The sequence below is a fragment of the Podarcis tiliguerta genome, assembly GCF_965153285.1.
Source record: "Podarcis tiliguerta genome assembly, chromosome: 7".
NCBI classification, from domain to species: Eukaryota; Metazoa; Chordata; class Lepidosauria; order Squamata; family Lacertidae; genus Podarcis; species Podarcis tiliguerta.
In genome coordinates, this window is record NC_139540.1 from 78,045,775 (window position 1) to 78,071,721 (window position 25,947).

General features: G+C 42.8%; 1 protein-coding gene across 1 annotated transcript; it reads left to right on the plus strand.

The window, feature by feature from the left end:
* The first annotated feature begins 81 nt into the window (after positions 1–81).
* LOC310681642 (sodium-dependent neutral amino acid transporter B(0)AT1-like) lies at positions 82–25,151 on the plus strand. The gene is made up of 15 exons (XM_083449730.1): positions 82–157; positions 1,479–1,611; positions 8,277–8,556; positions 10,021–10,354; positions 13,158–13,298; positions 14,288–14,428; positions 16,654–16,835; positions 18,026–18,136; positions 18,991–19,103; positions 19,544–19,672; positions 20,354–20,510; positions 20,970–21,174; positions 22,421–22,580; positions 23,890–24,085; positions 24,718–25,151. Exons 4-15 carry the CDS (start codon positions 10,153–10,155, stop codon positions 24,895–24,897), a joined length of 1,917 nt encoding a protein of 638 aa, XP_083305856.1. The 5' UTR covers positions 82–157; positions 1,479–1,611; positions 8,277–8,556; positions 10,021–10,152; the 3' UTR covers positions 24,898–25,151.
* Positions 25,152–25,947: the final 796 nt, after the last annotated feature.

Sequence of the window (25,947 nt, forward strand, 5' to 3'; positions counted from 1 at the left end):
GTTGTAAATATGTTAAATAAATATTAAGGGGAAAGGAAAAAATAGCTAAATTTATTTTTGCTCCTCTCCCCCCCCCCCCCGAATCAGCCAGAAGAAATTGTGTGTCAATATTGTGGCTCTGCCACTGTTAACAATGATTATGAAAATAAGAGATTGTGTAAGTATGACATTATTACTATAAAGGTGTGAGCCTATGAAGAGGAATTCTCTTGGAAGCTTGGGTTCAAATCATGATGTGAAGGAATTGGGCCTTAGACAAAGGCATCTAGCTTGGAGGTGGGCAGATAAATGTGGATATCAGCATAATAAGAAAAGGACTTGAATGCCAGAGAGGAAGGTAGGAAAGAAGGACTGTATGAGGAGTGTATGAGAGAAAGTGAGATTTACCTCAAGGGAAAGAGGATCATATTTTAATCTACTTCATTTTATTAGTTAGCTCCATTGGGAAATATACTGGTTTTCTGTAACTTTTCCCTGTAATATCTTTTCCTTAAAACTTTAATATTTTTTTCTGTTCCAGTAATTTAGTTATTTTTTTCATAAGCCCATGTAGTCTCAATTTATTGCAAAGACACTTGCACTTGGAAGCCAAAGGTTGCTGTACCTTGAGAAGCTTCAGAGAAACCCCAGAGAAGTGTTTAAGCCGACTGAAAAAGGAAAGTAGTAAGCTCAGATGCAATGGGATTTAGGGGGCATGGCAAGTAGCCATTACATGTGACAGTCATGGAGCTGGTCCCCATTGGTTGTCCTTGGTTGCATAGGAATCACATCAAGACTTACAGAACAAGATATAGTATAAAAGGGGGGAGGGTATGACAGCTGGTGTAGTGTAGCAGTTATAGTACTGGGCTTGGACTAGGAACACCAAGATTAAAAATCTCAGCTCACTGGGTAGCCTTGGGCAACTTACCTTGAAATTGTGTGATGAAGATCATATCTTGACCTTCCTTGAGTTAAGACAGCAGACAACTGTGACAACTGTAAACTGCCTCAGGTTTTCACCAAACTGGTGAAGATTTTTCATGTTATTTATCTCTTGAAATTATTTATGCTCCACTCTTTAGTGTTTCTATTTTCAGAACAGCTTACAACAAATGACAATACATAATTAAAATGAAACCACATCCCAGTTCACCTAATAAAAAGATTGGAAGGATTAAAAATAGCAGAACAATAAAACAAGTTTTAGAAGAGATTAAAACCCAATTCAAATGATGAAAAGGCAAGAGTAAAAAAAAAAATTTTTGCCTGGCACTGGAAAGACTGAAAAATGTAGCACAGATGTGGTACTGCACCAAAAAAGCCTTATTTCCTATTACCAACTCCACAAATCTTCTTTCATGTAGGAAAACACAAGAGATTCAAACTACAAGGTGGTGTCCATTAGCATTGCCACTGTTGATTTTATACTTTCTGAATTGAATTCAGAGTAATTGTTCTCTTTCCCCATATAATTTGTATTTTTTCTTTGCACATAGGGGAATCTGCAGCATATGTCAGGAGAAAAAATACAGAGAATGCCCCGCAGAAAGGACAAGTTGCAGCTGTACAAAAGAGAGCAGAGGAAAATGTGGAGTTAAAAGCTAAAGGCTTTTTAGAGTTATTGAAAAGGTAATGTAATAACATTAAAGCATCTAGACTTCCTAGCAGGAGCCAGTATAGTATTCACATTGGCTCCAGTAAGGGATTTATGTTAGAGATTAATTTGATCCCTAAAACCTACTGAGGCTATTAATGTAATGACATGTGTTTTGCATGTGTATGATGATGTCTGAAGTTTTGTATTCAGGAGCACAGGAAGCAAATAATCTTTTTGTGTATTGTTTTTTCAAAAGCCTTTCCTCATGTAATTCTAATAAATCAGTAACAAGAATACATTGGGAGGGCAGAACTGTGGGTGAAGAGACCCACAAACACTCTCAATTTTGACAGGATAATAACCACACATACATTCTTTGAAAAAAGGGGGTCATTGAGCTGAAAAGTTTCGGGACAGTTTAAAAAAATGAATACCTGGAACAATTCTTACTGGAGACAACTTACTTCCTCCCTTACCTTAGTTGGTTTTCCATGTCATATTCTTAGACAGTGTACCTTGTTATTTGCTTTGTTATTTTTATTGTAAAAGTGAGCTTAAAAATGGTTATTTTCTGATGCTAATTCCTCAAAAATTATGTTTTTAAAACCCCTAAAATGTATTGTTGAGGGTTTCAAAAGATATATATTGTCAGGGAACTGCCATCGGCAGGACAGGAGGTGCCAAGGCTCTCTGAGGTAGAGAGAGACTTGACACCTGAAGAGGGAACCAGTAGGGGGCGAACAGGAGCGTCAAGGGAAGGGGAGTCGGAGGAATGGCTCAGAGATGCTTCCAGTGAAAACAGTGGGGAAGTCTCAGGGCCCCCTATAGGAACACCCGTTCCTCGGCGGAAACTGTCACGCAGAGAGTCCAGAAGACGTGTTTCCGTTAAGGAGCTTTTATGTTGGAAACGTTTCCGAAAGCAGCCACTTTCGGATTCTGCTAGCGACTGACGCAGCCATGCTGGAGGGGCTCCGTCACAGGCAGAGGTTTGAGAAGCGGTTCAAACTCTGAGGGATTGCAATTTACACACAAGCAGCTCTTCATCCCATCACAGCAATCCGAAAGTCATCGACAGCTAGCTTGTGCCAGGGAGAGGCATCATGAGCGAACCAGCAGGAACCGGAGGGGCAGCTGGAGGACCAAGCCTGGAGGAAAGGTATAGGACGTTGGAAATCCAGCTTGCCTTGCAGACGGCGAGGCTGGAAGAAAGGAGGGCTCAGGATGCAGAGAGGGGGAGGGAGAAAGCCACCCCACTCAACAGAAAGATGCCAGGATTGGTGCAGAAATTTGGGGGGGACCCCAGGAACTACCATGCCTTTAGGACAGAGATGCAATATGCTCTCAATCTGCAATTCGATGACTTCCCTGATGAGGAATCGCGAGTGGCTTTTGTAATTAGCCACCTCGAATCAGGGGCGAAGGACTGGGTTAGACCCTTGATGGCAGCAAATAATGAGATCCTAAAGGACGCGATGAAGTTTTTTCGTGCCATGGACCTGATGTTTTCCAGTGACATTGAGCAGGGAGGAGTGCGAAGGCAGTTAATGGCTTGCAAACAGGGAAACCGGACTGTCCGTGAGTACTGGACTGAGTTCACTATGTTGATTCATCGATTGGGGTGGGACTTGGCTTCTGAGCCCATTCAAATGCTTTTTGAAGAGGGTCTGTCTTCGTCCTTGAAAGATGAACTTTCCCGGAACCCCAGAGCAGAGTCTATGGACCAGCTGACTAAAGCCGCGCTAGCCATTGGAGCGCGCCAGGAGGCGAGGGCTTTGGAGAAGCGGGAGGGGAAAGGAGAACGTTGGAGGGAGCTCCGCATTCCAGACATTCCAGAGCAGCCTTTCCCGCCGGCAGAGCCGATGGAAGTGGGAACAGCGCGTGCGCGCACAGTTTCAAACATCGGTGAAGGGCGGAAGAAAGAGGGAAAGGGCGGGAAAAAATGCTATCTCTGCCAACAGCCAGGACACTTTGCCAGAGTCTGTCCACGGAGAAAGGAATGGCAAGGCATGGCAGGAGCTGTTGGGGGAGAGGAGGAGGAAAGCACAGAGCAGGTAAAAGCCAACGCCTGGCTGCCACCGTCGGGGCACAGCAGCCAGGCTCAAAAGCAGTGAGAGTGCCCGCACCAGAACCTCCCAGGCCTGCTCTAGTGATAGAGGTGTTGCTAGAGCTGCCAAATGGACACCCCCTACAGATCAAAGCCCTGCTGGATTCAGGCAGCTCCTGTAATTTCATGAGTAAGGAGTTCGCAGCTGAGCACCAGATACAAACCCTCCCCTTAAGTAAACCCCTGCAGGTAACCACGATTGACGGCAGAGAGCTGTTGGGAGGAGAAGTGAACCAACAGACTGTTCCCATGATAATGAGGGTGGCAAGACACACCGAGAGGATAGCGTTTAATGTGGCCACATTGGGAGGAGCTCCCATTATTTTGGGGATGAGCTGGCTGGCACTTCACGATCCTCTAGTGGGATGGCACCAGAGGGTGGTCTCCTTTGGGTCGGCGCATTGCCTGGAACACTGCAAGCAGGGGAAGGATCCAGGGGGAGCCAAGATCACCTTAGCTGGGATGGAGGTAATGAAGCAAGGGGAGGTGCCTCCGCAATATGCAGATCTGAGCAACGTATTCAGCGAAAGAGAAGCGGACAAACTGCCGCCGCATAGACCCTTTGACTGTCAAATCAACCTACTCCCGGGGGCTCAACTCCCAGTGGGCAAGCTGTACGCCATGTCAGACAGGGAGATGCAGGAGCTGAGGGAGTTCATTGACAAAAACCTGAAGAGGGGTTTCATCAGAGAGTCCCGAGCGGTGGGGGGCAGCCCAGTGTTTTTTGTGGACAAAAAAAACACAGATAAGCCGAGACTTGTAGTGGATTTCAGGGCCCTGAACGCCGTGTCGGAACCCCTGGCCTTTCCTATGCCCCGAATTGATGACATTCTGACCAGGGTGAGGAAGGGGAAGATTTTTACAAAACTGGACCTGCGGGGGGCGTATAATCTGATACGAATAAGGAAGGGGGATGAATGGAAGACCACCATGTTCACCCCTTTGGGAGCATTTGAATACCTCGTAATGCCCTTCGGTCTCCAAGCCGGCTCCGCATGTTTTCAAGCTTTCATCAACCACGTCCTGGGGCCGTTGCTCTACAAGAATTGTGTGGCCTTTTTGGATGACGTGTTGGTGTATTCGGAAAATGAAGAGCAGCATGTGAGGGACGTGAGAGAAGTGTTGGGCCGGCTGCAAGCCAATCAGCTGTGGGTGAAACTGGAGAAGTGCCAGTTTCATGCCAAGGAGGTGGAATTCCTGGGGTACCGCCTGTCAGACCAAGGATTGGCCATGGATCCAGGCAAGGTCCAGGCGGTGCTGGAATGGAAGACACCGAAAACCAAGAAGGATGTGCAAAGATTCCTGGGGTTTGGGAACTTTTATCGGAAGTTCATCAAGAATTTTGCACACTTGACGGCGCCCATCACCGACTGCCTCAGTAGCAAGAAGAAATTTGTTTGGACGGCGGAGGCGGAGAGAGCTTTTGAAGAACTGAAAAGGGCTTTCGCTTCGGAAGAACAACTTCTGCATGTGGACCTACAGAAGCCCATGAGGGTGGAGACAGACGCGTCAGACAGAGCGGTGGGGGCTGTGCTTCTTCAGCCGGGAAGAAATACGTCAGGGTGGAGACCGTGTGCCTTTTTCTCGAGGAAGCTGAATAAGTCCGAGCGGAACTACACGGTGTATGACAGGGAACTACTTGCCATTCACGAAGCGTTCCGGAGGTGGAGACATTTATTGATTGGGGCACAACACAAGGTGCAAGTGTGCACCGACCACAAGAATTTGGAGTATTGGAGAACAGCTCGAGTACTCAACCAACGGCAAGTGAGATGGGCACAGGAATTTTCCAAATTCCACTTTGAGATTTGTTATGTACCAGGCCCAGAGAACGTCAGGGCGGACGCTCTCTCACGCAAACCAGAGTACTTGGAAGGGGAGGGGGCAAGCGAAGAAAGACATGTCATTCCTGAGGACCGCTGGGTGTGTGGGGCGGCGCTGGTGGGGAGACGAGAGCTGGTAGAAGAAACGGAAACTGACGAATATGCCCAAAATAAGCTCAGAGGCCTCAGGGGAGAGGGTGAGAGCCCGGAGGGTTTTGAAGAAAGAAATGGGGCATTGTATTACAAAGGGGCACTGTATATACCAGAAGGTGAATTGAGAGGGAGGGTACTCAAGCAGTTGCATGATAGTCCCACGGCGGGACATTTTGGACAACACAAGACCATGTGGATGGTCACCAGGGAGTTTTGGTGGCCCAAGGTGAGGGAAGATGTAAAGGAGTATGTAAGAGGGTGTGACCAATGCCAGAGGGCCAAGGGGGAAAGAAGGGCGCCGGCAGGGTTATTGGAACCACTACCCACGCCAGAACGGCCTTGGGAGGCGGTATCAATAGATTTTATGACGGATCTGCCCAAATCCAAAGGGAAGACGGCCATCATGGTAGTAGTGGACCTGTTAACTAAGATGTGCCACTTTGTAGCATGTTCACATGCAGTCACAGCGGAAGAAACAGCGAAGTTGTTTGTAGAACACGTCTTCCGGCTGCATGGCGCCCCCTTGAGGGTTGTCTCGGACCGCGGGAAACAATTTACTTCCAGGTTCTGGAGGAAGCTCATGAGCTTGCTGCACGTGGAAGTCAATTTTTCGACGGCCCGGCATCCTGAAACCAATGGGCAGGCGGAAAGAGCAAATGGCATCCTCCAACAATATCTGAGGTGCTATGTCAATGACAGAGGGAATGATTGGGTCGAAAAGCTGGCGCTGGCAGAATTTGCCTACAACAATGCGGAGCATGTGTCCGCAGGGATGAGCCCCTTTTTGGCCAATTACGGGTGTCACCCCAGGGCATTCCCGGGGGAGGGGGGCGAGAGATGGAGCGTCCCAGCGGCCGAACAGTTTGTAGAAGAGATGGAAGCGATCCATCGTCAGCTTCAGCTCAACTTAGAAAGGGCCAAGGCTCAATATAAGAAGCAGGCAGACAAGAGCAGGAGGGAAGGTGAAACCATAAGGGTGGGGGATCAGGTGTGGTTGTCCACCCAAGGGTTGCCGTTCAAAGGGGGTTGTAAGAAATTAAGACCCAAGAGATTGGGACCCTTTGAGGTCATTCAGCAGGTCAACCCAGTGGCTTTCAAACTCCGGTTACCCAACCACATGAAATTGCATCCAGTGTTCCACAGGTCATTACTGTCACCGTACAAGGGGGGAGGTGAAGAGGAGCACACCAGGGGACCGGTCTTGGAGGAGAGGGAAAGCAGTAACCATGTAGCGGAAATCCTCGATTCCAGGTGGAAGGGCAATCAGGTGGAGTATTTAGTGGCGTGGGAAGGGGAACCGGAGTCAGAAAACACCTGGGTGACTGCAGAGGAGGTCAATGACGAGGTTTTAACAGAAACGTTCCACCAAAGATTCCCGCGGAAACCACAGCCGGTAGCAAGGTTTAGAAGGGAGTATTTCGGCACCACAGACGAGGAAGAGGAACTGGAAGGATTCGCGGAGTCGGAGTTGGAAGAAGGAACGGACTCAGATGACGAGGAGTACCGAGAGACTAGGAACCACAACGAGTGGAGAAAGGTGTTCGAAACTTCAGACGATGAGGAAGGTTCTTTCCGGGGTTTTACCTCCTCACAACCCGTAGGGGAGGAGACGGGAGGGGGTGAAGGGGGCCCTGGAGGGGAGGTGGATGTCAGGGAACTGCCATCGGCAGGACAGGAGGTGCCAAGGCTCTCTGAGGTAGAGAGAGACTTGACACCTGAAGAGGGAACCAGTAGGGGGCGAACAGGAGCGTCAAGGGAAGGGGAGTCGGAGGAATGGCTCAGAGATGCTTCCAGTGAAAACAGTGGGGAAGTCTCAGGGCCCCCTATAGGAACACCCGTTCCTCGGCGGAAACTGTCACGCAGAGAGTCCAGAAGACGTGTTTCCGTTAAGGAGCTTTTATGTTGGAAACGTTTCCGAAAGCAGCCACTTTCGGATTCTGCTAGCGACTGACGCAGCCATGCTGGAGGGGCTCCGTCACAGGCAGAGGTTTGAGAAGCGGTTCAAACTCTGAGGGATTGCAATTTACACACAAGCAGCTCTTCATCCCATCACATATATATACCAGTAAGACTTCATGCTCCCCAAACGACGTAGCATGGCGGTTAATTTAATTCCTGTATATTAGGGATAAGCGATTGTGTGCTGTTAGCATAGTGTGTGTGTGTTGTGTGTATCTCCCATGTTTCTAGAGTGGTGCAATATTGTCTGTCTGCTTGCATGTTGTAAAAAGATAAGGGTGGGGACAGTGATGTGACTTGATAAGCACAGCTTTGAAAGGAATGCAGCACAAATGTTCTAGTGTGTAGGAAGGACTCATCCAGACTTCCTCTTCTCTCACTGGTTTTCCCAGGAAAACCCGATCTTTTCCGCTGAATTGGTGCAAACGTCAATCAGGTTTCCCATGGATTCGCCGTTTGCTCCAGTTCAGCACTAAATAGCATGTTTTCCTTGGGAAAGCAGCAGGGCAACAGGAAAACCACTCGGACCCATGCTTTCTAGGTAGTGTGGATGAGCCTTATCACAGGTTTCCTTTCCCCCGGAAAACCCAAGTTGCTGATATTCCACATTGTCAAGCAGTGTTCTCAGTGTGATATCCCTTTCTCCTTCTCCCACCAGCTTTCTGTTCCCACCGATACTACAGCAAATTTTTACTGGAAGCACTCAGCCCTCCTAAAGCATTATCACCAGCAGAAAATTGTTGCTGCCTGTATCTTTTGAATGACATGAATGATTTCTAAAGAACTCAGCTTTCTAACTTAGTGCAATTGTTTTAGAAGTTGAGGGTGCTTAAACCTCTCCTGTATACTTAGTGTCTGAACCCTCATTTCAGCTTTAAGTGCTTATGTTGGTTTTGAAACTTACTCATACATGTATTGCCAGAATTTAAATGGTTAAAGTGAGTATTTGAATTCATAGTTCTTTCTTTTCAAGACACTGTATTTGTGTTTTATTAGAATAAATTATCATAATTTGCAGTTACTAAGACACAGCTCTTCAATATTATTCAATATTTAAAGTTAAAATGGGTTGCTAAAAATAGAGATACTGTGTTTTAATTCCCTCAAGTTATACAGAGATCAAGTGTTTTACAAAATTATCTGGTCCTGGTTTAAAGATTGTCAACTGTGGATACTTTAAATGTGTCACCTTCAGCTAATAACAGGATTAATTTCTGATTCTGGCAATCTTTAACTTCTGCACAATGAATACCCTGAGGGTATGCTCATATCCACTTCTTTCTCCAAGGTATATGTCATGGGAGAGTCCTAGGTGGAATTTCAGATAATTTCCAGACTGGTTGTGGGGAAAGTAATGTTCTGTTTAAATATGGGAACATCAGAAATGTGAGCTGGGCCAGCACTTTTCTACTACAGTACTGTACTTAAATTAGATCTTGTTCAGCTTCTGACTGAGGAGGGATAGGGGGGGGAAACACAGTTCAGTTCAGTTCGCAATTTAATGGGAACCTATCTAATTTGCACTTTCTGAAACAATAAATGAACCAACAGTTATCCTTTGAAATCCACACTACTTTGGATTTTGCATTGCAGTTGTCCAAACAATGCGTACATTAGGGGAAATGCATGTCAATGAATACAAAAACTGATTTTTGTGATTGCTTTTTTAAAGAAGCAAATTGTTTCAGGAATGTGTTGAATCGAATTTAAGATTAGAAAAATGAGAAACAAAAGAAAAACCAAAATTTACAGATTCATTCATCTCTATGGCTGAGAGAGGCTGTTAGAACCCTTCAGATAGGCCAGAACCCTCCATGCCAGCAGAGCAGTTCCACCTGCTACTTCTAATGAAATTCAGTGCTCCGTAACGTCTAAATCAAATTGAGGAATCCACCCTTTGGTTTAATTTTTTGGTACCATTTCTTAAACATGTTAAGTGACTCACAAAACTTCATTTCTAATCACCTGTAACACTTTTACCCAAATTGATCTATAGCCCAAATATTTTGCTTACTAAGAATAATGAAATATAAGCCTTGTAAAGGCATCGATGCAGGATGTGCAGATACTGGAAGGGGCGGGAGGTCTCAGCAAGCATGATTACTAACAGAGATTGTAGGGAGTTACAGGAACTTGGTTATGGGCTTTGATTTTGCTGGGGTAATGTCCTTCACTTTATTGCAAATGATGGTTAGCAGAGGGGTGTGGCAAGGTCTATTTAAACATACTGCTTTATGTACCTTGGAGCAAATTGCCCTGTGAATTGCCATTACTTGTCTTGATCATTTTGATACCACGCAATCACTGCACTCAGTTGGAGCTTTGGCAGATAAGGCATTAATAAGTCTCTGAGTAACCTTGGTTAATCAAATGACTTGCTGACGCTTCCTTTCTACCCCAAGTCAGCACCATCAAGTTTAGTGTCAAAGGTTCACTATAAAGAGCTGAAGCCAGCAGCCAAGGCTCCCTTTCTTTGGCCAGCCCCAGAACCAGCTACGGAATCTTGAGCAAGGACATCCAAGCACAGAGACATCATGGTAAAACTGCAGCTGCCAAACCCCAACTTGGAACTGAGAATACCTTCCCATGAGGACCTTGAAAACCTTGAGGCTACAGAGGCGGATTCAAGACCCAAATGGGATAATAAGGCACAATACATGCTCACCTGCATAGGGTTTTGTGTAGGCCTGGGCAATGTATGGCGATTCCCCTATCTCTGCCAGAGCCACGGAGGAGGTATGTCTCAGATCACGCAGATGGTGGAGGCAAAATGCTTGAATGGAGCGGAAAATTGTAATGTTTTTCTCAATCACTATTATTTTCAATGACCAAAAAACCACGCCTAGTTTAGAGAGAACGTGCAAAGCAATCATGTACCCTATCATTTGAGGAAATTGAGAGATTTGCATATGATTGTGCTATATGGTTGCATTTATTTAGAATGAAGTTCTGTTGAGTTCAGTCAGCCAAATGCCTGACTATAACATGCATGCAATTGCAGCAATAATGACAGAGGTACAAATTTCAAAACAAATGGGCATTCTCAGAAAGTTAAGAAAGGCTGACCCAAATTTCTTGTGGTTTCTCATTTGTGTCTGACTGTAAAAGGGAAACAGTCATTAACATTTTAAATACAAACATGAGCTAATTTAAAATTAGGATTAGTCAAGAAATGCTGTGCTTTGTACAAATGACTACTGTTGTGAACAACCCAGTTCCCATGGGTGGTGGTGGTTTTATCATTATTATCATTATTAAATTAAGCAGCTTTTTTCATAATTCAGAGGTTTTTCTAACTTTCATGCAATTAAAATAGGTCTAAAATAGTTACCATTGCACCTACTTTGTGTTGTAGTGTATTTGGGGGCAATGCTCTGAAATATAAGACTACTTGATGCAGCTAATCACTTTGTAATATTTTAGGACCTGCGCCTTTTCATGCAAGTTTGCTTTTACTGAAGAAGAAAAATTCAGAAAAATAAGATCTACCAATCCACTCACACCCCTCTAAAATTACCTGTCCCTTACCCTGAGCAAAATAACCCTACCCATGTATCAGCAACCATTGCCTACAAAATATTATTCCAGCTACACATACAGACTTGCTCACACTGCAAAAACAAACACAATAGACAAACGACAACAGGGAAAGGGGAGATTTGTATTGTTTATTTCTTTATTATCCTGGCTTTAGCACATTCTAAAAGAGGGAGACACAGTGCCATCTGGGTAAGTCCGAGGCTTCTTGAAAACATATGTCACTGCATTCACTTGGTTAAAGTCCATATCCCACTAAATCTCTTTGTTAATATACTTACTGAATCTCCACCTTGCCAAAGTGCTGATCCACTGTGTATAATGATCTGCTTGACGTCATACAGGCAGGCCAACAATCTGAGAGAGATTCAAGCTGCTTCTGACAATTTTCTTTTTTAATTTTAAAAAACAAATTCAGGGATTTATTTTCACTCCCATTCCTCCTGTCCTGCTTTCACTGCATTTCGGGTGTGTTAATCTTTATCTCAGGAAAGTGTTTATTTAAAAGCCAGTCACACATTCTCACTCACTGAAGGAGGACATGCCAATTTCTAAACTTTCAATACTGTACTCAATGTGTTACATATTTGGCGTACTGATTAACATGGCAATTAAATATTAGTAAGAGAAGCTTGCATTTTGCTCAGACACACATTCCTCATTGTTATAGGAAATCCCCACCCTGCATGCTAGTTCTAGCAGGTAAACATCAGCCTAAGATTGTTTTCAATGTGTGGCTGGAGTGCAGGGCTACATTATGAGATAAACTTTGCCTCCTGAACTTCAGCTGTTCAATGTAAAAAAAGTGCCACTTTCAGATTTTTCAGGTAACCACAATGTGTGCTCCAAATTTCAACATAGAGGGTAATGTGAGATCATCGTAACCATTTGAGAGAATTTACTTCATGTTCCGCTTTATAAGGTAGAGCTGTGCAAATGTTTCAGCATTGGATTAAAACAGTTTAAAAAGCATCACTTTTCTGCACAGGGCTATTAAATGATTTATGATGATTCTGTAAGAGAATTCCCCTCTGGAGGGAAATATTCCAGTATATTTAGTTAGTGACTGAACAGAAATGCCGTATGAGATAAATGATTTTGTCAGTGCTATTCTGGATCATTTCTCTCTCTCTTTTGCTCGCTCTTTTGACATGCTGTTTTGCTTAAGAAACAGACAACACGCCCAGTGAGCAATTGGCTATGGGAAAATTAGTGAATCTACTATGCATTTTGGAAAGCTGTTTGCTACACATTTGGATGCTTCACAGCCAAATTTTGCATGATGGCTTCTGAGTAGGGTTTTTTTTTTTTTTTTTGGTCTATGTTTGAATACAATTTGAAACAAGATGGTAGAATGAACCTTTCAAAACTGCACTGATGTTAACCACCGATTTCAAAACCACACTGAGTTTTGGGTTTCTTGGAATTCCCAAGCAATGCTGGCTATAAAACTACAAGTACTTTTTAAAGAAGAGAGATAATTTTGATGCCCTTTTACTCCAGTCTGTCTGTCCCCCACCCCACACATAGGTTTGAGTCTTATTTTGTAACTTCTCCCTCAATGTATAGAAGTAAGACTCTCCTGAGAATACCCAAGTTTAATTTTGAAGAGGTAGTCATGTTGATAGCATATTAGAGTGTGGCGACAGATGATGCCTGAAATTCTGCAGTAGTGCACTGTTTTTACTTGCTTCTTTAGAAAACCGTGGTAAAATATACATTATTCGCAAAAGGATATGCTATAATTGCTCTTGTAGCTCCGTTTCTGCATTTCCTTACCACTTTATCCCAGTTGTCCATTTGCATTTAAAGAAAAATAAAACAATCGTGAACTGCGGCTCTTTAGTTGCTGTTAGATTTCAATTCCCATCAGCCCCCGTGCCCTGGCCCATACATGGTCAATGGTCAGGGATGGGGGGAGTTGTTGTCCAGCTGTATCTGAAGGTCACAGGTTCTCCACCCCGGGTATAAAACATACTCATTTTGGATTTTACCCCTGCAGGAGCTTTTATGATCCCTTTCCTCATTTTGCTCGTCCTGGAAGGCATCCCATTGCTCCACCTTGAATTTGCCATTGGACAAAGACTTAGAAGAGGTAGTGTGGGTGTCTGGAGTGCTATCCATCCTGCCCTGAAGGGCGTAGGTAAGTTTTAATGTATTTTAATACTCAGCAACATGTTGGCATTACAAGCATACATATGCTTTCATGCAAGGTGTATAGGTTGGAATCATCATGCCTCACTCACTCAAATTTTATTGGGGGGTTCCACACACCACCATAATCAATTTGCAACCCTCCAGTCATTTTTCTTGGAGCAGAAAATCCCGGCTTCTTTTTTGAGAAAAAATGGAAGAGTAGTGCAATCTACATGGTGCTACTTTTTCATTTTCTTTAAGAAATGGACAGTGACTTGGTTGAAGGGGGAAGAGACAAGTCTTTCAATAAAATCCAGCAACCTGTCCTTTATCAGCTATGTGTATATTATGTATTGGTGAAAAATAATTTGGACTTTCTTTCTTGACTTGAGACTGAAACTCAGATACACACACTGATGAGGGACCAGTCTGTGGCCTCAAATTGATTTTAACAATTAACACCATACATCCAAAACCCTCTTATGCCACTCAAACAAGCCTGGATTCTGGGCACTATGTTTCGTTAAGGGTATTGGGAATTGTAGCTTTGTGAGGTCAGCACCCTTAAATATATGGAGATTTCTGCTTCCTTCTGTGGATTATTCTTAGAAAACTACAGTGGTACCTCTAGTTACGTACTTAATCCGTTCCGGAGGTCCGTTCTTAACCTGAAGCACCACTTTAGCTATGGGGCCTCCCGCTGCTGCCGTGCTGCCGGCGTGCGATTTCTGTTCTCATCCTGAAGCAAAGTTCTTAACCTGAGGTACTATTTCTGGGTTAGCGGAGTGTGTAACCTGAAGCGTACGTAACCCGAGGTACCACTGTACTAGATATTTCAGTGTGGAAAGGGACAGGGATACATCTTCAAAATTTTCTTGCACCTGTTAAGGTTTGTTCTGTTGTCAATTTCATTTCCTCATCATTGTTCCTCAAAATCATTATTTTTAAAAAAATACAAAAAGGATCTATCTAAATGCTTTCTCTCTATTCCTACAGGTATAGCAGCAATGATTGTCTCCTTCTTTGTGGGCTTATACTATAATACTATTATTGCTTGGGTGATGTGGTATTTCTTCAACTCATTCCAAGAGCCACTGCCTTGGAGTGAATGCCCACTTGCTGATGAAAACAGAACAGGTACAGATTATGCTTGTAATAGTTAGCAGTCTATCATAAAGAGTCTTCTCTCTGCAAACAGCACAAGAAAATACAGTCTTTTACCAAATATCATTTTGAATTAGGGTAATGTTTTAATCTGCTGAGCTGGAGACAACAACAATAGGAAAGCTTCCTCAAGACCATTTTGTAGCGTAAGGCTCAGGGCAGAACGTTATTTTATTTCACCTATTGCACATATGAAAACCTTGTGTAGGGGCCAGTAAATTAATTGCATTTCTCACTAATATTCAGCTCATTGATTTCATTGGAAAGCAAATGTGTCCTACATAGTTTGGATCTAACCCATAAATACTTTCTATCACCCCACCTCCTGCCTCGTGCTGGCCATTAGGAACAAATATAGGAACATAGGGATTTCCCCATTGGTCCATCTACCTCACCATTGTCTGCACTGACTGGCAATGACTGTCCATGTTTTTAGGTAGGAGTCTCTTCCGATCCTACCTGGATATGTCAGGGATTGATCGTGGGATGTTCTGTACGCAAAGCAGATGCTCTAGGTCCCTTCCCAAATGGCATCTCCCCATGGTAAGAATAACATTTTAAAAAGTCTTGAACCACCGTTCAGGCAACAATTCCTGCCTTCAGACACCATTCCCGTTCATAGTGTCACCCGAAGCAGGTTATTTCACACTGCTGCATAGCAAGGCCAGCCCTGAGCACAGCTGGTGGGTGCAGAGAAATCCCAGAAACATCACTATTGCCCAGCGGTAAGATCTAAGTGACTGTCCAAACAGAAGGGCCAAGATCCAGGAAGCTATATTAACTGAGCTATCCTGCACATTATTCTGGCATCAGAACCATTTGGAAATAAGGGTGAGTTACCGTTCCAACTGCCAATGACTTTGAGGAACAGACTTTTCTTAATAATGGGTGCCCATGATCTGAAATTCTCTTCCAAGGGAGGCTTATCAGTTCGACTCACCACTGGCTTTCCTTTGGCTGTTTTGGAAGGCCTGTTGGGTAAGCTATAGTCTTAGCAGGTTGAGCCAAGTGTTGCATCTTGAATTCTGAAAACCACTATGAGAACTGACCTTAACATTATTTTCAAGGTGTTGTAATCTTTTAGTCTGGCTTAGAAATTGCATGGCATTTTAATTGTTTTTTTGTTTTTGTTTTGTGAACTGCCCTGGAAATGAATTGTTTTGGCGACTCAGTAAAGTCTGACTGGTTTAAATAAATCCATGTCTGCTTTCTACCAGCAATCTAGGGTGGCACTGATTATTATACTCAATAAAAAAAGTGACCACCAATTAAAAGTAGCCGATTGGCTGAAACAATCAGTCAAACAAAGGGCTCACCCAGACTTTCTTTTGTGCTGAATCTCTAGGCATAGGTCTGCACTTTTTTTGTTGGGTCCTGCCACTTTCCCCAGGAAAGGGTTTTCCGAGGAAAACCCGAATTGCTGTTTGTTCCAATTCAGAGTTAAATGGGGAAAATGGCAGGGCAAAAGTTTAAAAAGCACTCAGACAGAAAAGCTCAGTTTCTACCAGGCTGGTAGAATGGAGGGTTCCTGTTTGCTGCATTTCATGCAATGCCAATGTGTGCTTCTCTCTTTTGTTCTTGAGGGAAGAGGAGTGACTGGTCAAAGGTTGATAGGCAGAGGAGGAAGAAATAGCAACTCCACCCACCCACACCCAGTCATATTTATTTTAAATAAGTCTGCAGCTTTTTACTGATTGAGTAGAAGAATTGACTCAAAACATCTCAATTGCATAAAGAGGCACCCCAGTTGGGTATGAATTTCACAAGCCACTCTCGGTGTCCTTGCAAAGGTCAGGAGCTTTCTTGCCAATGTTTTTAAAACAAAAACAAAACTTGTGGCATAGGCCACTGAAAGTTCGAAATCAGGCAGTCATCGTCCTTGCTAAGTGTCAGATGCTAGGTTAAGAAGTTTCCCCACCCTCGGAAACCTTTGTTTTAATGCTTCTGTTTCCAATGTTTTAAATTTTGTACATTGTATGTTTTATTTTTACTGTAAAGTGCTCTGAGACAAGCAGTGGAAAGCAGGGTATAGATTCTTTAAATGAAACAAATCTGTAAAAGTTATTGTGCACGCTCTGTTGAAATTAATGGGAGATGTGCAAGAGTGCACTGTGGTTTCTCATTATAATGGAGCTTGCACAGAAAAGCTTCCCACTGGATTGTAGCATTGCTTAATAGGACTGTTTCTTTGGTTTCAGATTACGTGTACGAATGTGCAAAGAGCTCTTCTGTTGATTATTTTTGGTACAGGAAGACATTAAATGTCTCCACCAATATTGACGAGACTGGAACTGTACAGTGGTGGCTGCTGTTATGTTTAGTATGTGCCTGGGGAGTGGTGTACGTGTGCACAATTAGAGGCATTGAAACAACAGGAAAGGTACTTTTGTCTTGTATGAACGAAATCAGAGCTACTTCTTATATTCTGTTTTCCAACCATTTTAGGGATTGCTGCAGCTGCTTTCCCCCAAACTGGGCTCACAGACCTGTCTGTGTGTGTGCTGATTTAAGTGGGGCTTGGGGTGTGTTTAATACCCTGGATGGTATCTTTGGGCCAGAAGAGGGCAAAACATTCTCCTTGTTGCCAGCCACTTCTTTCCCAACAGATCCTTCTCCACCCTGCCTCAAATTCACTTTATTATTTATTTTATTTGCTTGTTATTTTTATCAGTTGTCTCAATCAATGGGCCGATCGGCTATACAGAGCCCTAATATAAAACAAAGTTTTAAAAACATGCTAAAATTTAAGCAGTTCATAATAATGATCAAGCCTAGCAACAACAACACGTATCGGCACCAGTGTACACACAAGCCCCAGAACAACCAAACACAGCACAAGGGGACAAACAGAGGGATGGAAATTCCATGTTTGCCGCAATGTCTATTTTGTGGCATTGTAGGTTAGAGCAGGCCCTTGTCTCAATGTGTGACCTGTAAACTCTAGAGAAATTGAAGCACATAGTGTCATCAGAGGCCGGGTTCAGATGTATTGCTGAATCAGAAAAGTCATTTGTAAATATATGTAGATACAAACCAGATTATTGTAGTGCTTATGCAGTGTGGGTTTCATGTGGTACAGCCTCAATCTGATCTGTTACCATCTAGACAGACTGAGTGATGTGGTTCCTTCCTGAGCTACATCATTTATCTGATCGACTTGGTTCTTGATTTAGATGACACCCATATAATGTGGAGTCAGACCCTGCAGAAGTAGCTCCCGTAGAACAATTATAATTTGTACACCTGCAATATTGGCAACTGATAATACATGCAAATCTTTATGGTTTTTCTCCCAGTTTCCTCCTTTCCATGCCGTTTTTCATTGAAACAAATTCACCCAATGCTTTAAATTTTCCTTGGGGGTTTATGTTGTGCCATCAATGCACATGGTGATTTACAGAGTAATGTTAAGTAGTGGGGAAGGCAATTCTCTGCTCTGAAAGTGACAAATAAAAATTTCAACAGTGTGGGAGACAATAGAGCTGTGGATGGGAAGGAATGAAAGAAGTAAGAGTAACAAAAGTGGCGTATTCATGTTGTGCGTATTCAATTGACATATTCCTTCTCCAGGCCGTGTATGTAACATCAACACTTCCTTATGTTGTACTTACAATTTTCCTGATCCGTGGCTTAACACTGAAAGGATCAACCAGTGGAATTGTATATCTCTTCACGCCTGATGTAAGTATTGATTAGATCCCCACCCACCACCCTAAGTAAACAGAATAACTGGAAGTTTGAAGAGAAATGAGCCATTTGCAGCATTATTTACACTGATTATTTTCTGGATATCATTAAGCCCTCCATGATCAAAGTCATATAGACAGACAGACATGCCACTTTGCTGAGGGAGAGGGGTTGCATAGTAAATGGTGATGCCCTGCCCTCTTCTACCTGTGCAGATGTGTTTAACGTGTTAGCTGAGGCTCCTGCAAATATCACTTGCTGATTCAGCAGTTTCCCAGATGACTGTGGGGGGGGGCCAGTTGTGTTCCACCTTGACACATAAAACCCTCAATCTGCCTGGCTCTTCAGTCCAAGCAACTCATCTCTTTAATCAAGAGCATGGGAGGTGCCCTATTTCAATGGAAGCATATATCATTTGCACACAGGTAGCAAATGAGGTCCAAGCATGGTTCATAGCCAGTAAGAAGATCGCAAGTAAAAGACGTAGGAAAAGCCTCTTCGTCAGACCCTGGAGGACTGCTGGCAGTCAGTGTTGAAAGGAGCTGGATAGACAGGGCTAAGGCAGGTTTCTGTTGGAAATCTTTTGCCTGGCTGTCCACACGCATAGCCTTCCTTGCCTTGGCTGTGCATTCTGCACCCTTCTCCTCCTATGGACAGTTCCTTCAACCTGCCTGCTGGATTATGCACTGAATGACAGGAGTAGGATGGTCCTAGCGGTGGGATTCTCCCATACCACACTTTATATTAAATGAACAGGTTGCATGCTCAGAGTCAGCTAGGACATGCCTTTGTTCCATTTTAGCTGTAAAGTTATCCAATTTTTGACGCTCTTTTGTTCTGTTCCTCAGGTTGCAGAATTGGCTAGCCCAACCACTTGGCTTGATGCTGGAGCTCAAGTATTCTTTTCATTTTCCCTTGCCTTTGGAGGCCTCATCTCATTCTCTAGTTATAATTCAATTCAGTAAGTTGACATACCAAATAGAAAAAGTCAATTCAATTTTAGAACACAATTTCACAATTGATAGTAGTTCATTTCTTGACAGTGACACCCTCCAATCCTATCTCATAAGTATCTTGGAAGGCATATGTTCTTCCTGAGCAAAACAAAAACAAAACAAAAAACAAATGGGAAGAACAAAACAAGGTAGCTCAAGATCGAGGTCTAGAAAAGTCCTTCCTTCTCCTTACTTTCATATTGAAGACTGTGTATTACTGTTTGTAGCACAATTATTATAATGCAAGATGTAGGAAACTGAGCAACCAGGGCTCACACACACGTTTCTCCACCTCCCCACCCCGCACATTTCTACCTCACAACAAATCCCAGAGGAACTTAAGCCTGAGAGACAGTGACTGGCCCAAGATCACCCAGTGAGCTTGTTTCTGTGTTTTGGTTTCCAGTAACAACTGTGAGAAGGACGCTCTGACTATCTCTCTGATTAATGGCCTCACATCCATTTATGCAGCTACTGTCATATACTCAATCATTGGATTCAGAGCAACAGAGAGATATGACAATTGCTTTAGCCAGTAAGTTGTTTTTTCCCTGTTTTCCAATTAAAGCATCCCAGATCATTGTTCTCTTCCCCCTCCCCAATATGAGTGCCAATTGCACAGACAATTATAGTTCCTGGGGTTTGTGGGATCACTTGTCTTCTCTAATAAGCAAGCAAAACGGGCAGAACTGTCAATGATGTGGGAAAACAGTGGGCATGTGGTTGCCAGAACATTTTTCTATGTACAAATAACCCTTGTTGTATCTGGGCAAACATTAGCTATTTACAAATAGGAGAGAACATGTAAGTTAATTTATTTTAATGTTCTGCCCTCAGCTCTCTTAACTTAGCTAACAACTTTATCCTTGTGGCACAGGAAATATAGGATTTGGGAGGCATACCCTTCCATATTATTATTAAGAACTCTGCCTCTAAGGATCTGATATCTTTTTATTTAACTGATGCCTCTATTTTTATTACTGCCTGATAAAGTAGCAAAATACTTTCTATTTTCAATAGAAATTAGGAAGCAGATGGTAAAGTCAGAACTTACTTTTGACCCCACTGTAATGTATCTGCATTCTTTTAAATGTGTTGTTCTGTGAGCATAAAAAAATTATTTACTAATTCATTGTCATAATGATAAAACTTAAGAAATCTGTGTGAAGAGGCATTGACTGAAGAGGCATTGACTGCTTTCTTTTTGCATTTGCAGAAATATCCTCACTCTGACAAATGCATTTGATTTGCCAGAAGGTAATGTAACCCAGGAAAACTTTGAACAAATGCAAGCTTGGCTCAACACGACAGATCCAGCAACCTTTGCAACTCTTACATTTCAGACCTGTGACCTGGAATCATTCTTAAGTGATGTAAGGTGATAACATGGAAGCTAACAAGATTATAATAAAGGACTTTATATCAATAAGCATGAGTCACTTCCATATTACTGGTGAACCATTGATTATGATTTACCACATGTGTCTTGGACCATTGTAAGACCCAAATTATATAAACATAAATGAAAGAGAGAGAGAATTTATTTACCCTCTTGGAAATTATCATAACTGATTTTAGCATATGGCTGCTGTTGCTTGAACAAAAACTTTATTCATTGTAGCTTTTGTGATGATTTTATCTGGTTCTATTCTTGTACTCTTCCTTGGGTGCTTTGGTGGAAGAGCAGTTAGTGATAGAATGATAAATGATACGGTCCTATTGGCTTAGGAAGCTGGCTGTAGTTGGTCTAACCTGAGTGACTTAAAGTGCATTTTAAAATGATCAATAATTGTATGTCTTATTACATCTATATCTATTGCTATTTTCTGCAGGGTGTTGAAGGAACTGGCTTAGCATTTATTGTCTTCACTGAGGCCATCACCAAAATGCCTGCCTCGCCAATATGGTCCATCCTCTTCTTTATCATGCTGTTCTGCTTAGGTTTATCATCTATGTTTGGGAATATAGAGGGTGTTATGGTGCCACTGAACGATCTCAAAATCATACCGAAAAAATGGCCTAAGGAACTTGTTACAGGTTAGTTGAAAAAAATGGTAGTATAATCAGGGTGTGGCAACAGAGGGATTGCAAAGTGGTCGTCAGAATTCAAGTAGTATATTGCTTCTTTCAAGTTAAATGATGTAATACTTTATTTTCATTGGGTGGAATTCAGTATTGCACTAAGACAATAGTTCAATCAGAAAAAAGCATTTCTGCTTGCTAGAAAGAATGTTCTTTCCCTTTCCCCCTGTTCTGTGGGGTCCTCCTGACCCTCCTCAGGAGTTTTGGGTTGGTTGCAGCTGTCATGGTGCAGAGGACAGCTGGGGAAAGTACCATTGCATCAACAGGCTTTGTTGTGTTGGCTTTTGCTAGCACAACAACTTAGTTGAATCTGAGCCAGTATGAATGAAGCATGTTTTAAATATGATGGTAAAAAGTCAGCAACTTGCTCATGAGTTTTGCCAGCAAGCCTGGCAGAGTGAAATCATTGCAGCTACTCATTGGACCTGCAGTTGCAGCCAAACACAGTAAAGCAACCCCTGCTGCTGAATATTGCTGATGGAGGAGAAGGGAGTTGATTGTGAGCATGTAGCTTTGGATAGCAGTCAGCATTTTTGCTTTTGCTTTTTTTTTTTTGCACAGCAACTCTTTTGAGATGGACCAGTCTAGCTGAGGAATTTGAACTTTGAATTTCAGAAGACTTCCTAAATCTATAACAATAATTGAAGGAGCCATTTATTTTCTTTTCCCCTTGACTTTAAATCCTCCATAGAGTTCCAAAAACTGAATGGCTTTGTTTGCACATTGCAATCAACCATAGATTGCAACTTTTTTGGTCTGTTTCTGTCTCCCAGCTACTGTTCAGAGGAAAAAACACACCATTCTTGGCTTAGTGTCTGATGTCTGAGCCAGGGATCCTGGTTTGTTGCACTCACAACAAGCCACAACCTGTACTCATTGTTTCTTCTTGGCTTACTGAGCATGCTTTGTTGGAATGAAACAAATCATAGCTCCTGGATTGGATGTAATACTATGGCAGAAATCAGCTTCTTTCCTACCAGAATGAGCAGAGGGTGGGAGAGACAGTGTGTTTGCAATAAACTGTTAACTTGTTCACCATGATGTGTGAAAACTGGATCAATACATTTTCTTCATGTCTAGCTGATTTGATCCTTGAGGTGTTGCCAATGTTTCTTGTATTATAATATTTATTTAATTTTCTTAGTTAATCTTTCTGCTTCACATTTTATTTTATTTGATCGTGTTTGCTGTTTCTTTACAGGATTGATTTGTGTGACATCTTTCTTGCTTGCCATCATTTTTGTGCTGAGATCAGGAAACTATTGGTTGGCTCTGTTTGATAATTTTGCTGGTTCCATTCCTTTGCTGATAATTGCTTTCTTCGAGATGTTTTCCGTTGTCTACATATATGGGATAGACAGGTAAGATGTGAAACTTTCTCAAATAGAAAGTGTCTCTGGATTCCTGTCAGCCAAAAATTCTGTAGCTAGATTTGTGCAAGCCACTTATTCTCCCACCCGCCTCTCAAAAGTACAAGGAAAATAATTTTATTTGTTTAACAAAAATTTAAAAGGTAAAGGTACCCCTGCCCGTACGGGCCAGTCTTGACAGACTCTAGGGTTGTGCGCCCATCTCACTTAAGAGGCCGGGGGCCAGCGCTGTCCGGAGACACTTCCGGGTCACGTGGCCAGCGTGACAAAGCCGCATCTGGCGAGCCAGCGCAGCACACGGAAACGCCGTTTACCTTCCCGCCAGTAAGCGGTCCCTATTTATCTACTTGCACCCGGAGGTGCTTTCGAACTGCTAGGTTGGCAGGCGCTGGGACCGAGCAACGGGAGAGCACCCCGCAGCGGGGATTCGAACCGCCGACCTTTCGATCGGCAAGCCCTAGGCACTGAGGCTTTTACCCACAGTGCCACCCGCGTCCCATAACAAAAATTATATACTGCTTAATTGTAATAAAATCTCTAAATGATTTATAAGTCCACCTTACTGGACTGTTTTAAGGATTACAAATATAATGCATGCAAAATGCTTTGCATCCTGGACCCTGCCCCATGGTTCTCTTTGCCCTCCACCAAACACCCATCAAGTGTAACAAAAAAGATATTTACATTTCCCTGTTTCCCAGCCAAGTTAATCACACCCTTTTGTCTTCATCTGGGTTTGTTATTCCTGGAATGGCTACCTGTCTGGCATTCAGGTATCAGGATGCCAGGAATTATCACTCAGGCAGAGGGGCTGCTGAGTAGCTGAGCTCACATGTCTATATGAATTTCTGAAGTTTTCCCAGTGAGCCAGTACATAGATACATTTATCAGTGAATTGTTACATTTGGTATTGCGCAGCAAAGGCCCTTTCAATAGATAGGAAGAAACTGTGATGGTGTGTTTTGTAGGGACAAATCAGAAAAGTCACAAAAACAATTGTGCTGGTTTTGGTAGTGGGCTGCATGTGCATGATATCTGCTGGAGGGGCAACCCCCCCAACCTATAAATTCCTGCAACAGTTTGTCTACACTTGATAAATAGCTTCTGAGTGTGAGAGCCGATTCCATTACAAGATATTACGTTTTAGGCAATGCAATGGAAGTTCTGTCAGTTCTGACGTATCTGTAATGCCCTCTTTCCTTATGCCAGTTACCAAGTAATGAATATGCATGTGTGAGTTGGCCCTTAATCTGTCCAAAGCAGTTTGGTTTCTCTAAACTTCCTTTCTCTTTATTATCAGATTTAATGATGATATTAAGTTCATGATTGGACACAAACCCAATATCTTCTGGCAGGCCACCTGGAGATTTATCAGTCCTCTTATCATGTTGGTTATCTTCCTTTTTTACTTTGTGGTGAAAGTGAGAGAAGAATTACGATACAATGTCTGGGATCCCGAATACGTAAGTACACATGTTCAAAGAAGCACACCCCGAGTTATTTTATGGGTTTCTCTTCACTCACGCTATGCTCAGCATGCCTTTGATTGCCCAATCCACAGTTTGCAACCCTTCCCACACCCCCACAAGGACTATTTGCTGAATATCTTGTTGGGGCAGATGAAGAAGAACAATTTGTTTCCCCCTTAGGGAAAATAAATTACCTGCTCTAAATTGGCTACTAATTGAAATTAAATGATTGATCACAATCCCTGTTAAGGCATGCTTGCATTGAATGGGACCTCAGACTGGATATAGACACATTAAAAAAAAGCTTGTAAATTTTCTTGTAAACATAATGTGAAATCACATTGGCGAAAGAACTCCACAGCGCTGTCTGGTGTCACAGTGTTTTAATACACTTTTTCTTTACTAATGTAGCTGAGTTATCAGTTCCCTTTAGCAGTGCTGGGTATTCATTAGACTCTGGGTCCCGCTAACCTTTTACAGCTCTTATCCTGAAACTCAGGAGAGGGAGACATCAGTGTTGCACCATCTCTCACTGAAAAGTCTTCCTGTAACCCTCGGGAGGGTGAGTTAATTACACTTTGTTCTTCAGTTCCCCATTTATTGATGCTTCTGATACGGCACTGATCATCCTTTCTCCTCTTGCATAAACTTTGGATGCTCCTGACTGGGTTTATGCTATCATCGTAGTCCTTGCAGGAATACCAAGCCTGTTTATCCCTGGGTTTGCTATCTACAAAGGCATCCAAAGTTTATGCAAGAGGAGAAATCCTGGACGGCAGGATCTGATCAGTGCCGTATCAGAAGCATCAATAAATGGGGAACTGAAGAACAAAGTGTAATTAACTCACCCTCCCGAGGTGTTACAGGAAGACTTTTCAGTGAGAGATGGTGCAACACTGATGTCTCCCTCTCCTGAGTTCAGGATAAGAGCTGTTAAAAGGTTAGCGGGACCCAGAGTCTAAATGAGACTAATGCACTTTGAGTGACTCTCCTTACCAGTTGTGCTGGATTAGCAGGTGGTTATCCAAACATGCACCTGTAATGCTTTGTTTCCTATCTTATGTGTGCCACCATGTAGTCAAATAATGTATTATTAAACAAAATGCTATTCGAGTGAAATATGCATAGTTTTGATTCTTCTTTTTTACCGCTTGTTTTGATTCTGTGTTGAGCTATTTCAATTGCTTTTGTTTGATTTGCTCATTGCAAACAGCTGAAAGTCTGTAAATTTTGATAATAAACCTGATTTGCAATGGGAGTTGAATAATTTCAGTTGCAACTGTATGTAGAACTGAATGCTGAAAACAACAGACATTTGTATGAATGACTCAGCTTGTCACCTGTTCTGCTATTTTGAAGTTATAAAGGGAGGTGGCAGTGGGTTGTTATAGCTCAGTAGCAGATCCCATGCTTTGCATCCCAGATTCAATCTCCAGTTTAAAAGATCAGGTGACAGGATAATGGGAAAGACATCTAGTCACTGCTAGTCAAAGTAGACAATAATGCACTAGATGAGCCAATATTGGCAGCACACAGCAATTTCATCCGTTCTTGACAGAGCTCTTAGAATCACAGGACTTAGATGTGCTTTCTCTAATTACACAGAAATATTACACTGTTGCTCACTCTTTGAAAGTGAGATGTTTCATGCAAGAACCAAACATATTGGGGTGAAATACCTCTATGTGTATGATGTGGTACAAGATGGACTTGTTGAATTGGTGTATTATCAAACCAAAGAAATGACAGTCAATATTCTGACCAGTCCTTGACCAAGAGACTGTTTTGAGAACCTTTGAGTTAAGATGGGACTCCCAGTGGTTCATTTATTGAGAAGGGGTTTGTGGGATAATCAGTTTCACATAACCAACATGCTTAAGTCTAATTAA